The following is a 15,039-nucleotide window of genomic DNA, read 5'->3' as shown; positions in this document are numbered from 1 at the left end:
CCCCCCCCCCCCCCGCTTGTGTTCCCTCTCTCGCTGGCTGTCTCTGTCTCTGTCAGATGAATAAATAAAATCTTAAAAAAAAAAAAGGTATATGTAGGCAGTTTTTACTTAATGTAATTTCTGATGTGTTTGGACTTAGGTCTTCCATTTTATTTTTTGTTTTCTCTTTGTTCCCCCTTCTTTGTTCCTCTGTTTCTCTTTCCCTACCTTTTTGTGGATTATTTGAATAGATTTTAGTATTCAGTTTGAATTTATCTATTGAATTTTTGACTCTCTTTTTGTCTAGTTTTTTCAGCGCTCGTTCTAAGGATTAGAGTGTACATACTTAACATTCTACTGTTAAGTATCAAATGGAATACAGGAAGTTTACCTCTATGCAGATCCCTTTATTCTCTGCTATTTTTGTTGTAATTGTCATACATGTTGTATCTAATAATATTTTGCTTTCAACCATCAATACATATTTTAAGAACTTAACAAACGATATAGTCTTCTATTATGTTTACCCAAATATTTACCATTTCTCTTGGTCTTTCTTCATTCCTGAAATACCAAGTTTCTTTCTGTTATTGTTTCCCTTCCAGCAGAAAAACTCCTTTCAGTATTTTAGAGAAAATCATGACAAGAAATTCTCTTTGTTTTCCTTCATCTGGGAATCTATTTATTTTGTCCTTATTTCTGAAAGATAGTTTTGCTGGACATGAAATTATGTATATTTCTTTTCAGCACTTTAAAATTGTTGTGCCTATACCTTCTGATTTCTCATGAGAAAATCCACAGTCGTTCAAATTGTTCTTCCCCTGTATGTAATGTGTTGTTTTTCTCTGGCTTCTTTCAAGATTTTTCCCATTGTCGTTAGAGTTTAGCAGTTTGACTATGATGTGCCGGGGCAGACATTGCTTTGTTGCTTTTGTTTGGGTTTTGCTAAGCTTCTTGAATTTTTAAGGTTCTGTATGCACCAAATTTAAAATTTAAAGAAATAATGGCTAAAAGCTTCCTGAACTTTTTTTTTCCCCCCACACGACACTCCTTCTCTTCTTCTGGAACTCCTACAATGGGATATTAGATCTTTTAGTATCGTTACACGTGAGCTTGAGGATTTCTTACATTTAAAAAAAAATCTTTTGGGGCGCCTGGGTGGCACAGCGGTTAAGCGTCTGCCTTCGGCTCAGGGCGTGATCCCGGCGTTATGGGATCGAGCCCCACATCAGGCTCCTCCGCTATGAGCCTGCTTCTCCCTCTCCCACTCCCCCTGCTTGTGTTCCCTCTCTCGCTGGCTGTCTCTATCTCTGTTGAATAGATAAATAAAATCTTAAAAAAAAAATCTTTTTCCTTTTTGTTGTTCAGATTGGGCAATTTCTACTGATCTATCCTTAAATTCATGGACTCTCTCTTATCTTTCTTTTATTGTTCTCATTTGGTGAGATGTTTAAATTTGTTATTGTATTTTCAGTTCTTAACTTTCCACTTGGTTCTTTTTTATTACTCCTATTTCTTTACTGAGACTTCCTAGTTTTTCATTCATTTCAGTCATAGTCACCCTTACCCCTTAGAGTGTGGTCAAACAGCTGATTTAAAGTTTTTGTCTGATTAAAAAAAATAAAGTTTTTGTCTGATAGTTCCAACATCTGGGTCACCTCAGGCTTGGCATCTGTCGATTATCTTTTTCTGGGTGAGATATTGAGATTTCCCAGATTTGTTCTATGCTAAGTAATTTCAGATTGTGCCCTGGACATTTTGAATGTTAGGAACTCTGGCTTTTTTTGACGTCTGGAGAATGTTGATTATCTTGTTTTAGCAGGCAATCGACCAGGTTAGGTTCAGTCTGCAAGTTCTTACCCACCTTCTGTGGACCATGTTTCCAGTATTAGTTTGGTTTCACCGACTTGGCAGTGAGATTTGATCTATTCTCTCTTTGCTTCATGAAGTAGTCAGTCTTGGGTGATGCTTTACCCTTGAGTTCAGTTCTCAAAGCCTCTGGAATGTGATTTAGGGTCAGATCCACACACAGAGCTCAGAATTGAGCCCAGAGGCTAATACATAGTCTAACTTTCTTAAGCTTCCTCCTCTTCATCATCTCCCCAACACTTTATGGCTCCCAGGGGCCTCTTCCTTCTCCTCTGTCCATGAAGCCGAGGCTTTAGTTTCCCTGCTTTGCCATGTATTTCCTACCACTGCATCTGTTTCTGGTGACAAGCCAGAAAAGGAAAAAGAGAGACAAGAACAATGGAGATTTTGCCTACACTCTTGGAACCGTAGTTCTTCTGGTTAGAGAGAAGGCTTGTCTTCTCCCAGATATTCAGACACCTGCCTGGCTGCTGCTACCGCTATGAGGTTACCTGGAGTCTGGCTCAGAAAGAATGAAGGAACCCAACAAAGAAAATCGCAGGGGTTCTCATCCATGCTCTGTGATCTTCAGGAGGCTTCTTTCCTGTTCCTCAGGCCAGAAACAGAGATGTTTTCTTGGTGCTCTGTCCTTGTCTGCACGTGGCGCACATTTCTGTTTTCAGATCCCCCGTGAGCACATACCAAGGAATTCTGGAGGGGGACACCCTAGGAAATTCAATGCCAGTTGCATGGTGCTTTGGGTTTGGTTTCCTTCTCTGCTACCACTTACTTTTCAGAGTCATCAGAGAGCTGCTTATGTGCTCTATGGGAGTTTTGAGTCACATTCAGTGGGTAGGGCAGAGTAGAGTGTGCTTACACCATCTTGAAGGGATCCAGAAGCCCGTATGTGTATGTGCTTAACATAAAATGAGAGCTTCTCCATCTCCTCTATGTCTGGAGGGAAGGGGAGAAGACCAGGCAACTAACTTGTGTTGAATATCAACTATGAGACAGCCACTGTGTCCCAGGGCCCAAAAGCATTATTCTATCTCTTTGAGAGAAGTATGGTGTTGTGAGTTCCACTGTACAGTTGGGGGAAATTAGGCTCAGATTAATTACTTCAAGTTATACAGATAATAAGTGGTAGACTGAGGATGTGTATTATGGCCTGTCTGAGAAAGATTCAGAAAGGTTTATGAAAAGCAGAAGAGACCAGAAAACTCAGATCTGATATCCCGCTTTCCCTCTCTCTGCAGGGCGGATGAAGGGGACACTGTGATCACACACCCCGGGGTCCTGTGCGTCATGGTGAGACTGCTGCCTCGGTTGTACCACGCAAACCACCCCCAGGTACTTGCTGATGAACACACATATTTATCTTTTTCACGTGACTGATCATTTAAGCTCCTTCGGGCCAGACTTCTTCTTTGCCTTTGCCCTCAGTACCTTGCGTTAGCACCACCCTTGCAAAGCACCTTCTGCTGGGGAGACTAGAACGTCTGGGACCCTTGACTGAGTTCTGCCATCCTTCCTTCCAAGGCCACTTGAAATAGGTCATTTCTGCTGGGGAAGTGACGTTCTAAAAACAACCACCAAACAAAAACTAGCTGAAATGATTTAACCTTCATGAGGCACGCCCTGGGTTCTAAGGACAGCAGTGGGCATTGGTGGGGCCAGAAGTCCTTTGCCCCACCCCCCCATCTAGTCATTGATCCTGCAGGTGCTGGCTGTGATCGTGGCTCGGTGCTCTGTACAGGACATGCTGGGCTAACAAGATGGACACTGTTCGTGCATCTTGTGTCCATCATGGGGACCAAGAGATGGTGCCAGTGCAGACAGACTAAATAAATAAGCTCACGAATGAATATACAATTACAAATTGTGACAAGTGATTATAAGGGGGAAAAACAGGATGCTGAGAAAGAATAATGGGAATGGAGGTGGGGGAAGACCTGATTAAATCTAATTTAGAGGAAGGGGTGGAGGTCAGGGAAGCCATCTCCTAGATGGTGACATTTAAGCAGGGCCCGGAAAGATGAGTAGCAATTAACCAGGCAGGAAGGAGCCTGCTGCAGGCGGCTGGGGTGGGAGCAAAGGGGGAGAGTGGGAAATGTGCCATATGGGGCAGGCACAGGAAGGCTGGAGCCCTGTTTAAGTATGGAGTTTTGTCCCAAGGGCAGCAAGAAGCCTCTCAAGTGAGTAGAGGATGACTCTATCAGGTTTTTGTCTCTGTTTGTTGCATGGGGAATGGCCTGGGAATGGGGGCAGCAGTTAGGAAGCCATGTCTGTGGTACCACATTGAAGGTAGCTCAGATACAGTGGTGTCTGGGCAAGTGCAAAGAGAGAGGAGAGACAGAATCTCAGGACCTGGAGATGAATGAGTCCAGAGAATAGGAAGAGGGAGACTCAAAGACAACCCCCAAGTTCTTGTCCTGGCAGAACGAAGGGCTCCATTGTAGGGTGAAAGGATTGAGTAACAAAACAAGACAGTCCTTGTTGAGGAAAACCTGGAGAGTGCACGCTCCGATGAGTGCAGATGAAAGGAAATGAATTGAACTGAGCAACCAGGTGTGGCGCTGGACCCTTTCGTGGTTTGCCCTCCTAGCAGTTTTCTCAGGAGTATTATTTGTTTTAACCAGCGGGGAAACAGAGGCTCAGAGAATGTAAATGACTTTGAAGGATTCCCAGTTGGTGGACCCGGTATTAAATGTGGTCCTACCTGGTGGCAGATCTCCTGGTCCTTCCCCTGCACAGCAGTGGCTTCCATAGGAAGAATGAGGGGCCGGGGTTGCAGGTCCAGCTGTGTTCTGTCCAGGATTTAAAAAGGAAGTGATAGGTTCTAAGGGGAAATGAACACTAGTGGTGTTATTAATCACAGCCTGAAAATGACAATGACCTAGAAAATATTGCAAGCCCACCAAAATCAGTGAGAGAAGTGGAGCGGGGCAGCAAAAGCCTTCGTGTGTAAGGAAGGGGACTGTTTTCACCAAGGAAATTCTGTAGTGCTTCATACATTGCAAAAAAGGACTGACCTGGTTCCATGTCTCAACATCCCTTTGTAACTAGAATCTTTTTTCTGGTTCCTGTTCCTTTGCTGGAAGGTGATGATGAAGTGATGATCAAACCAACGAATAGAGACACATCTCATAGTGAAATGGAACGCACTTACATTTCTCAACATTTACAGAAAAGCAATAGCTGGAATAAAATGGGCTCGATCGTTTTATTAGTTACCTGTTTCTGTGTAACAAAATGCTGCCCGGTTAAACTATGTCATTCTTTCTTACGGTGCCCGTGGTGTGGGTGGCCTCCGTCTGTGTCCCTCCAAGTGAATTCTCCCACAAGCCACACAGTAGCTTAGGGCTCCCAAAGACAGAAAAGCCGAAGCTGCCAGGCCTTCCAAAGGTTTAGGCCTTGAATAAGCTGTTGCTTCCACAGCATTGGTCTGTTGGTCAAAGTGAGTCACAGGTTCAGCTTAGACTTAGTGGGAAGGGCCATATGCCTCCGCTACTGTTGTGAGGGGTTACGTGTGTGTATAGGACAGAGGGAATTGTCGGGGGTCATCTTTTAAGACTAGTACCTACTGGCCTTTAGCATCAGCTGGTACATAAACATATTTGACCCCGAAATAAAGTGTCTTCTAGTTCTTTACATGTCTTCTAGTCATTTAGTTGTCTCAAGTCTGGGACTTTACTTTCCTTACCTTGACATTCAAGACAGGGTCTGCCCGGAGCACTTTGGACACTAATCCACCCTTAGGGCTGCCTCTGTGCCAGGCATGTTGTTTCATCCATATTCGTCACAGCTCATCCCAGCACACTAGAATCTCCCCACATTGCAGGTGCTTGAGGCTCAAAAAAGTTGTGTAGCTTCTTACGGTCATGGAGCTGATGAGGGGAGGTCTGGAACTCACTCCTGGGCCCCAAATCAAGGTGTGTTTGATGAATAGGTCTCTCGCCTTTGCAGCTTTTGCAGAATATAAGGTCATGAATTCTTGGCATAGTACATTTTTCCAGGTGCAGTAGCCTCATTGTAAGGATGTCTGGTTTCCTTCGCTGTATTTCCAGCCATGCAGTGTACTTGGAATGAGAACAACGAAGCCAGTGGTTTAGGTGGCCTTAGCAGCCAAATGGTTGCTGATGGGTATGTCGTGCTAAACTTCACTGCAGTGATGACCGATGAAGTGATATAGAGCAGAGGGTGGCCTGTCTGTCCACTGCTAGTGAATGGAAACTGCATGGCTGAACCTGAGTTTCAGATACACTCGGAGTTGTCACATTAGTGTATGGAGTGGAACTCGACTCCTCTGTGATGGTAATTGGACACATTAAGTATGCAAATGAGAATTCCATTTGGTATTCAGGTCACAATAAGTAATTTAGGAAAAGTCTAATTCTCCCTCACTGTCTCTCAAAATGCAAATGAAATGTAGTAGTGCATTTTCTCGAATATTTTCCGCAGATGCCAAATCAGCAGCTATTAAAAGTTGAATAATTACAGTAATTAATTTCTGAAAGGGGGGGTGGGAAACCTCATAGCAATCAATAGAACAGTAAATCAAATGAGAAACGAGACCACACAGGAAAATGCTAGAATGAAAAGGACTGCAGGACCGCATCTTTGGCGTGGGAAGGTTCAGTAGATGGCAGTGTTAGTAAGAAGATGGAATGTGAGTTCCCCTCATCTCCCTGTTGGTTGGCTTGATGGTTCCCAGCATAACGCTCTTAGCCACCTTCCTACCTGGTGGATGCTCTTCCTTCCTGGCGGATGAGAAATTGATGGCTTTCCAAGGTACAGACGTCATTTCAGGAGTGATGACTTAAATAACTACGTATATGGGTGGTCTGATTTATTTCTAATTATGGCCACATGAAATTTGTTTTGCTCATAACCAAAAGGTGTCTTTCCCCCTTCCAAAATGCTAGCACCATGAGCTGCTCTGGAAAGATAAACCAGCTGTGTCATCACTGGTATTAAAATTGGACTGTGGGAATTGAACTGTGAATGTTGCTGTCCTAAGCATGAGGCAGAAATGGAGTCCAGCTCAGTTCTCTGGAAGCTAAGTTGGCCTCAGAACAAAACAACTAATTGGAAAGAAGACATTTTCCCTTTCTAGCACGCTCAGCAGCCACAAGGGTCTTTCTGTAGGGATGTGGCTGTGGGCTGGAACTCTGACCTGTCCTCTCTGGTCCCTGGCATCACTCTGCTTTCATCAGGATTGCGGCCTTTATTCAGTTCCTAGCAGCGGGGTATTTGCTTGTGCTCATGACAACCGTAACTCAGAGGGCGGGAAGCCAGATCCAGTTTAGCAGAGGTGGGACTCACACTGTGTTGGAGCCACCAGTGTGACACATGTGCACCTGTGAATAATTTTACTCAGCATCTTCTAGATGCCACTGGGGATTCAGAGACGAATGTCACAGGAAGTCACAGACTGAGTTGAGAGTGCCTAGGAGTGTAGAAGACAGTAAGACCACACTCATGGCTAGAACAGAGGTTTGCCCACTGGGCCTTGGGGACAGAGGGGAGGGAAAGCCACAGAGAGCTGGGGACACTGGAACCAGGCTTTAAAGGAAAGACATGCCCATGCCAGATCAGGTAGAGGAGGGAGGGAAGAGGAGAGGCTCATCCACAGAGACAGGCACACGTGACGATGTCCATTTGGGGACTGAGTAGTTCAGCTGGGCTAGGATAGACCATGTGGATTGGCAGTGCGTGGGGCTGCAAAGTCCGGCCAAAGCCATACCATGAAGGGCGCTGAACACCATGCTAAGAGAATTGAACTTTATTGGGTTACCATCCATCATCATCATCATCATCATCATCATCATCATCATCATCACGAGACTCCAGTCTTAATGTGAACACCTGCTATGTGAGGCAGAGTTCAGGCTCTGGAGACACTAGAATTTCATCAGATCTCAGCTCCGCCACTTAGCAGTCACACAGCCATGGGAAATGAAGCCTCTGTGAGCCTTCACTTTCTTTGCTGTAGTATGGGGGTAATAATGTTGTCCTCGTGGCATTATTGTGAAGATTAAATGAATGAGTCCTTAGCATGGTGAGTGGTGAGCAAAACGTACACTACACCATGGGAAACACTTGCTGAATGGTAGAACTACTGCTCCTAGTTGCCAGAAACTCTGTATTTTATCACTTAATCTTTATAATAACCCTGCAAGGTGGGTATCAGTATTGCCACTCTGCTGATGAGGACTTGAAACTTGTAGAAGTCGAGTGACAGAGTTAACACGGTTGCTAGGTGGTGGATGCCCATGACGCCAGGCTCCTGGACCTCCTGGCTCTGTGCTAAGGGACTTTTCCTGTATGGACGTGGTAGCCATGGGAGGCTATTGGAAAGCAACACCATGATCAGACCTGAGCGTTAGAGAGACTGTGACCTACAGTCAGCCGGCACTGCGAGTCACTGTTGGCTGTGTTCCAGATTCTACTGCCATGGAAATGTCCTGTGCAGTCTGATGGGACAGAGAAAAGACTGGGCTCTGGGCTGCATTTGTCTATCAACTCATTCTTGATTTGGAAAAGGGTGCCATTTTCTGGAATTAGCCTGCATTTCAAACACATTGAACTAATCATATGGGTTTCAAATAACTAAAATATTGACAGCATTAATAGCCCTTGGTAGCATTGTGTAAGGGCGTGCTATTTGAAAAGAGCCATTTCCTCCAACAAGGAAATGGGTAAAGTAGGAGTCTCATTTTGTTAAATTATGACACATTAGAAATTCCAAATATGTTGAATTTTATGTATCCTATGCTATTTCATACTGAAACCCCATTCCCCCCATTCCTGTTGTTGCTAAGCGGGAAAATGTCAATCCTGGTCAAAATCCAGTTTACTTTTTAGAGGAAATAAACATAATTTCACAGGACAACAAAAAGGATCAAAGCAAAATGCAGTGGATGTAGAATGATGGAGCAGAAGTTAAAGTTGTATGGGAAGACGTCCGGCCCAATTAGTTCTGTGACTGATGTAGGCTACTTCCAGTCTCCACACCTCAGTGTCGGCTACTGAGATTTGGCCTAGACCACAGGGGTTGCAAACTCAATGTCTTGGGGCCAAGAAGGTCAAAGAAATGTATAGGTGGAAATAATAGGGAGTGGTGAGGTCTGTGGCTGTCAGGAAGGGTACTTCTCCTGCCCACAGGCACTTTCACTTAAATAGGGGCAGTAAAACAGAAGGAAAGTCAGACTATGCCCACCAAATAAAACACTTTTAGACACCATCAGTTTAGGACACTTATGAGATCAGAGTTCCCTTCCTTATGAGCACATCATACTATGTTAAAATCATGGGCTTTGGAGTAAGACTTGGTTGAATGCCAGTTCTGACACTTATTAGCTGTGTGACCCTAGGAAATTGATGTATCTTCAAGTCTCAGTGTCCCCTTATAATATTTTCCCATTGGGAAAAGTAGTGGAGAGTAGGGTTGTAAAGTACTGAGCACAGTACCTGGCACACAGTATCTGCTCATCAGATGGTGGCTCCATTATACCACCCCCCGCCCCGACAAGTGCCCCTTTTCTTCTAGTTTTGGCGTCTGTATTCCTAGGACTTTGGGTCATGGCATATAGAAATCTGGAAATAGTAAATGGAAGATAATACATTTTAGGTATATTTTCAACTGGTGTTTTACTATTATTAAATTAATAACAGAGAATTGATGTTGAGCTGTATGTTGCAGTCTACTTGTGAATCAAAAGACTGAGTCTTCTCTTCTGCCTGTTTTGCATTTGATCCATGACCTGAGTGAACTCAAATGGCAGATGACATAAAGCTGGGAGGAGGAGTTACCCACTGGCTGACAAAATGGGGATGTGAGGGGTTCCTACTAGCCTGGGAAATGGATCAGAAACCTTTTGGGTCAAAATTCAGCAGAGATGATCAGGCCTGAGCTCATGTCTTAATGCGCAGGGAAGAACAGAATAGAATATGTGAAGGAGTCCTAGGGGGTTTACTGCATGGTCAGTAATTGTCCCAAGTGGGATAAGGACACTGCTATGGTGAGTTCTACTTCCCTCTCTATTTATAGAAGTATAGTGCCCAGCTAAAGGGAGGTGGTAGTCCAATGACCACTTAACATGCTACATCTGTGTTTGTCCAGAGGAGAGAAGCCAGGATGGTGAGGAATTTGAGAAACTTCCTTAGTCATGGAAGGAAGAGTGAACAGATCTCAGGGTAGGTAGCTTAGAGAGAAAGGCATTGGGGAAATAAGAGCTGGGCAAATACTTGTTAGTCAATTGGTAGCAGAACAGTACACACAAAGACCAGTTAGTTATGCAGCAAATGATCTGGGCTCAATATAAGGACAAACTTGCCCAGACTAGATGGGCAGCTGTGGAGGTAGTGAGCTAGTCTGCACTGGGGGTTCCAAGTAGCTTGGAAATGTGGCCATTGGTGAGTTACATATATATGAGACTCCCACCTATCCTCTCAAGATGGCAGAAATGGTCAAACCCATTTAGGTCTTGCACACAGCAAATATTGTGTACCAGTTACTAAATTCAGATGATCCCAGTGTGGGCTAAAGCCATGAGCACTTAGTTTTTCCTTGATGTTTTGAGACACTGGCCTAGGACAGGATGGGATAGGTACCCACTGCCCAATCCATAGAGTCACCAGTTTGAATTGGCTTTGCCTTGAAAACCCAGAGCTGGCCAGTGCTCTGCAAGCTTCTGGACCTCGGGGCCTGGAATGCAGTGATCCCAGTGATAAAGTGGAGCTGACCTTCTGGTTTGAATTCCTGTCCCTCTACTCACCATGTAATCTCAGCAAGCCATAATCTCTCTGGGCCTCAGTTCCCACATCTGTAAAATGGGGTAATAATAGCATCTAGTTCATGGTGTTTGGGGATTAAGGTGTTTGGGGATGAGCCAGTACACGAAAGCACTTAGAAAAATGAGCCTTCAAATAGTGAGTGGGCAGTGATGTTAGCTCCCATCGCTAGCCACGGGGCCTGCAAACATGGTAGGTGTGTGCCCCTGCTCTTGCACTGAGCTGGTACAATGCTCAGTGGCCACGAAACCAGATGCTCAGTTGGAAGGAATCTTCTTGCTATTAGAAGAGAAGACCACAACTAAGAAGTGTTGATTTCCTGAAAACACTTGTATTCTATAAGAAAAAGCACTTTCACAGAAACTGTTTCTACTGACTCCCACAAACAACATACCAGGGGGGTTGGTATTTTCATTATCTCCATTTTAAAGCTAAGGAACTGAGGCTTTGAGAAAATAAGTAACCTGCCCAAGTTCACCCATTAGTTAGTGTCAAAGCAGCACGAGAACCTAGCTGTGGGAAGATTTTGTTGTCCTGTGCTTAGAAGGTGAAGGAAGGGTGAACGTCTATCTGGAAGCTCAGAAACAACACGCCAGGGCTTAAGCCACAGTTTGCTTGTGAATAGATCCCTCATCTCTACCAGAGACTGTATACTGTACAGTACGCAGTCCTTTGTCCAGGAAGATCCTCCAGACAGTCGTGGATGGCTATCTGTTAGCTGCAACAAAAATCTGCTCTAAAAATATCTCTTAACTAGGCAACCCATGGAACGGGAGAAGATATTTGCAAGTGACATTACAGATAAAGGGCAGGTATCAAAGATCTTTGAAGAACTTCTCAAACTCAACACTCAAAAAACAAATAATCAAGTCAAAAAATGGGCAGAAGACATGAACAGACACTTCTCCAAAGAAGACATACGAGTGGCTAACAGATGTGAAAAAATGTTCAACATCATTAGCTATCAGGAAAATCCAATCAAAATTCAAATCAAAACCACATTGAGATACCACCTTACACCAGTTAGAATGGCAAAAACTAACAAGGCAGGAAACAACAAATGTTGGAGAGGATGTGGAGAAAGGGGATCCCTCTTACACTGTTGGTGGGAATGCAAGTTGGTGCAGCCACTTTGGAAAACAGTATGGAGGTTCCTCAAAAAGTTAAAAATAGAGCTACCCTATGACCCAGCAGTTGCATTACTGAGTATTTACCCCAAAGATACAGATGTAGTGAAGAGAAGGGCCACATGCACCCCAGTGTTCATAGCAGCAATGTCCACAATAGCCAAACTGTGGAAGGAGCCAAGATGTCCTTCAACAGATGAATGGATAAAGAAGATGTGGTTCATATATACAATGAAATATTACTCAGCCATCAGAAAGAATGAATACCCACCATTTGCATCAACATGGATGGAACTGAAGGGGATTATGCTAAGTGAAATAAGTCAAGCAGAGAAAGACAATTATCATATGGTTTCACTCATAGGTGGAACATAAGGAATAGCACGGAGGACATTAGGGGAAAGAAGGGAAAATGGATGGGGGAAAATCAGAGGGGGAGATGAACCATGAGAGACTATAGACTCTGGGAAACAATTGAGGGTTTCAGAGAAGAGGGGGGTGGGGAGATGGGTTAGCCCGTAATGAGTATTAAGGAGGGCATGTGTTGCATGGAGCACTGGGTGTTAAACGCAAATAATGAATCATGGAACACTACATCAAAAACTAAGGACGTACTGTATGGTGACTAACATAACATCATAATAATAATAATAATAATAATAATAATAATAATAATATCTCTTAACAAAAGTTGTGTCAACAGTATACCTTGACTAAAGCACCAGACACATTCGGGGAAGTTTATACTGCCTTTTCTTGGTGGGGAGGAAGCCCTGGTGGCAGGCGGAAAGGGTTCTGGCTGGAGAGTGGTGTTGGGCCTCACACAGCCCTCCGCTCGCTCCACTGCTCACCTGACCCAGCTGTCATGTAGTGAGGATGTGTGTGTCCAAGGTGATGGAAACTCTCCACTGATGTTACAGGGTCCAGGCTGGGCAGGCATCCTCCTGGATGGATATTCGCAGGCTGGTTTCCCTGGTGGATTTCTCAGGGCTGACCACAGACTCATTGCGGGGAAGGTGTTGGGAGCTGGGGGTGAGTAAGCCTGGCTGACAACTGCCCATGATCCCCAGCCTTTCCCTGAAAAGCCATGCCCACTTTCACCCCTTCATCTTTGCATGTGCTGTCCCCACTCCCAGGAAGACCATTTTCCCTGCTGGCGTGGTTCTCTCATCATTATCCTCCAACGCTTAGTTGGTGCCTCACCTTTTCTGGGCACTCGCAGCCCTCTGGGTTAGGGGTCCCTCCTGTGTTTCTGCCCTTGTGCTTGCACTTAGCAGGCAACTCTGGCATTTGAGGCAGAGACAGGTACTAGGGCAACAAGGGTGAAGAGTCATTGTCTCAGGCAGCAGTTCCCAGTGTGGTGGGGACAGGGGGTGGTGGGAAGAGATCTATCTATCTATCTATCTATCTATCTATCTATCTATCTATCATCTATCTATCATCTATCTACCGAGAGAGCTATCAGAGTGTATTATTTATGACTGAAGGACGGACAGTGCTGCTTGGGAAAATCAAAATGATTTCTCAGATGAGAGAACATGTGAATTATCTCTTGAATAATAAATAGGAGCTCAGCAAAGGGATGGGACTGGAAGGGACATTCCCAGCTTCGGGCAGCAGTCAAGAGCGTGGTGCATTCAGCAAAGGGAGAGAATGTAACTAGGGCTGGATCACGGGGTGGACCAAAGGGAAGGATGAAGTAAAGTTGGGAAGAGACAAATACTTTGTAAGTACGAGCTCCTAGGCTTCTCTCACCGGGCAGCATTAGACATCATATGCGGTGATTTGTGAGGGAAGCAGAAGGTTTGGAGCAGGTGCCCGCATACATCTCAGTCTTAGTTGCAAGGGCATCAAGGAAGCCTTGTCTTGTGACATGGCTTCTACGGATTCAGTGGGACTCAGATCTCTTACACGTAAACCAAGATCACAAACTCCCACACCTACAAGGCCAGGTGGACACCACAAATCAGTCTACCAGGCTGATGGGGACTGTGGCAAAGGGGAAAATTTACACCCATGTATAGAAAGAACTAATCCTAAGTAAGCAAAGATAACCATAGCAACTTATCAAATGAAACCCATCTGTGGGCCTTATTTACCTGTGCTATTTCTGAAGAGCTGAGGTCCCTTAACTTGTACCATCTCTTTTCCAAAATCATCAAAGAACATTTCAGCCAAATTGGAATAAGCAGCTAATCCAAATTTGAGGAGCTCAGTAGAACTCCCTGGTTCTTTCTAAGTGTCTGGGGGAGACCATGGTCATCTGATGGTTTTTACATCTATGTCAGGACACATCATAGACTTATGTGTCCAAAGCCCATGCCCCCTGGGAGGGACCCACCCCACCAGCACCCAGTCCTCAATGGGCTCTGGGACTGTATTAATCTGGACCAGAAGAGAAAGTGGTGGGGGGGGAGGGAGAGATAAAGAACAGCAAACATCCACAGCTGGACAAGGATAGACTCGAAGCCTTGACTGTTAAGTGGAGAAAGGAAAAAGCTCCTGAAGGCTGCCCCGCAAATCGCTCTGTGATAATTTGCCTTGCGGGTCCAGCCTGCCCGCCAGCCCATGACCCCACGCGCTCACCGCGGAGTCCTAATTGAACCACCATCCCCTAGCCTGCATTGGAAGTAATATGCGTTAGGAAAATCAATCCATTTGTAGGGGGAGAAACCAGACTGGTTTCCTGCTACTGCTCATATTTTCACTAAAACCCCATTTTACTGGAACCAACATTGAAAAAAACAGCACATTTTATTCAAAACAAGGCAATATTGGTATTGACAGAGCTGCAGTGATAATGAGGACGATCGATGTCCCCTCCTCCATTATGGGGTATTGAGCAATTTTGGAGTAAACTTGTGGCATCATTAGACAAGATCAGCATTTCTCCCTTTTGAAAACTTTCGGGTTTTTTTCTTTGTTTCTTTTTTTTCCTGCTTTTTTGCATATTTAGATTTTAAGTAGCTCTTCTCTGGTGGATAAAAAAAGAAAAAAAGCAAGCAACAACGAAAAAAGAAAGCCAAAAGTCCTCAAAGTAATAAGTGAAGTGCTGATAATAAAACTGAAGATTGTAGACATTTCTTTTTAATTCTTATTAATAATACATTGTGATGTTATTTTTGCATCTTGCTTCATACAGACTGTCTCCCCAACTTTTGCCCCAAATTAAAATATTGCAGTCACCAAATAATCCAGGTTCTGGAAGAGGGAAAATTCAGAGCAAGCAGGTAGAGGCTCCCTCTGTGTTCTGAGAGGAGGAGACAAGAGGAAGGGCAGAGGTGTGGGC

At 44.5% G+C, this 15,039-nt stretch overlaps 1 protein-coding gene across 1 annotated transcript in view; it reads left to right on the top strand.

Annotated features, from left to right (window-relative positions):
* WDFY4 (WDFY family member 4) overlaps positions 1-15,039 on the top strand; it is a 282,866-nt gene that overhangs the window by 71,550 nt on the left and 196,277 nt on the right. The window contains exon 13 of the mRNA XM_040624184.1: positions 3,084-3,177. Coding sequence (XP_040480118.1) covers positions 3,084-3,177 — 94 coding nt within the window. The remainder of the gene's footprint in view (positions 1-3,083; positions 3,178-15,039) is intronic.

This window comes from Ursus maritimus, unplaced genomic scaffold (genome assembly GCF_017311325.1).
Source record: "Ursus maritimus isolate PB19 unplaced genomic scaffold, ASM1731132v1 scaffold_7, whole genome shotgun sequence".
NCBI classification, from domain to species: Eukaryota; Metazoa; Chordata; class Mammalia; order Carnivora; family Ursidae; genus Ursus; species Ursus maritimus.
This window is presented reverse-complemented; position numbering and strand designations above follow the sequence as displayed.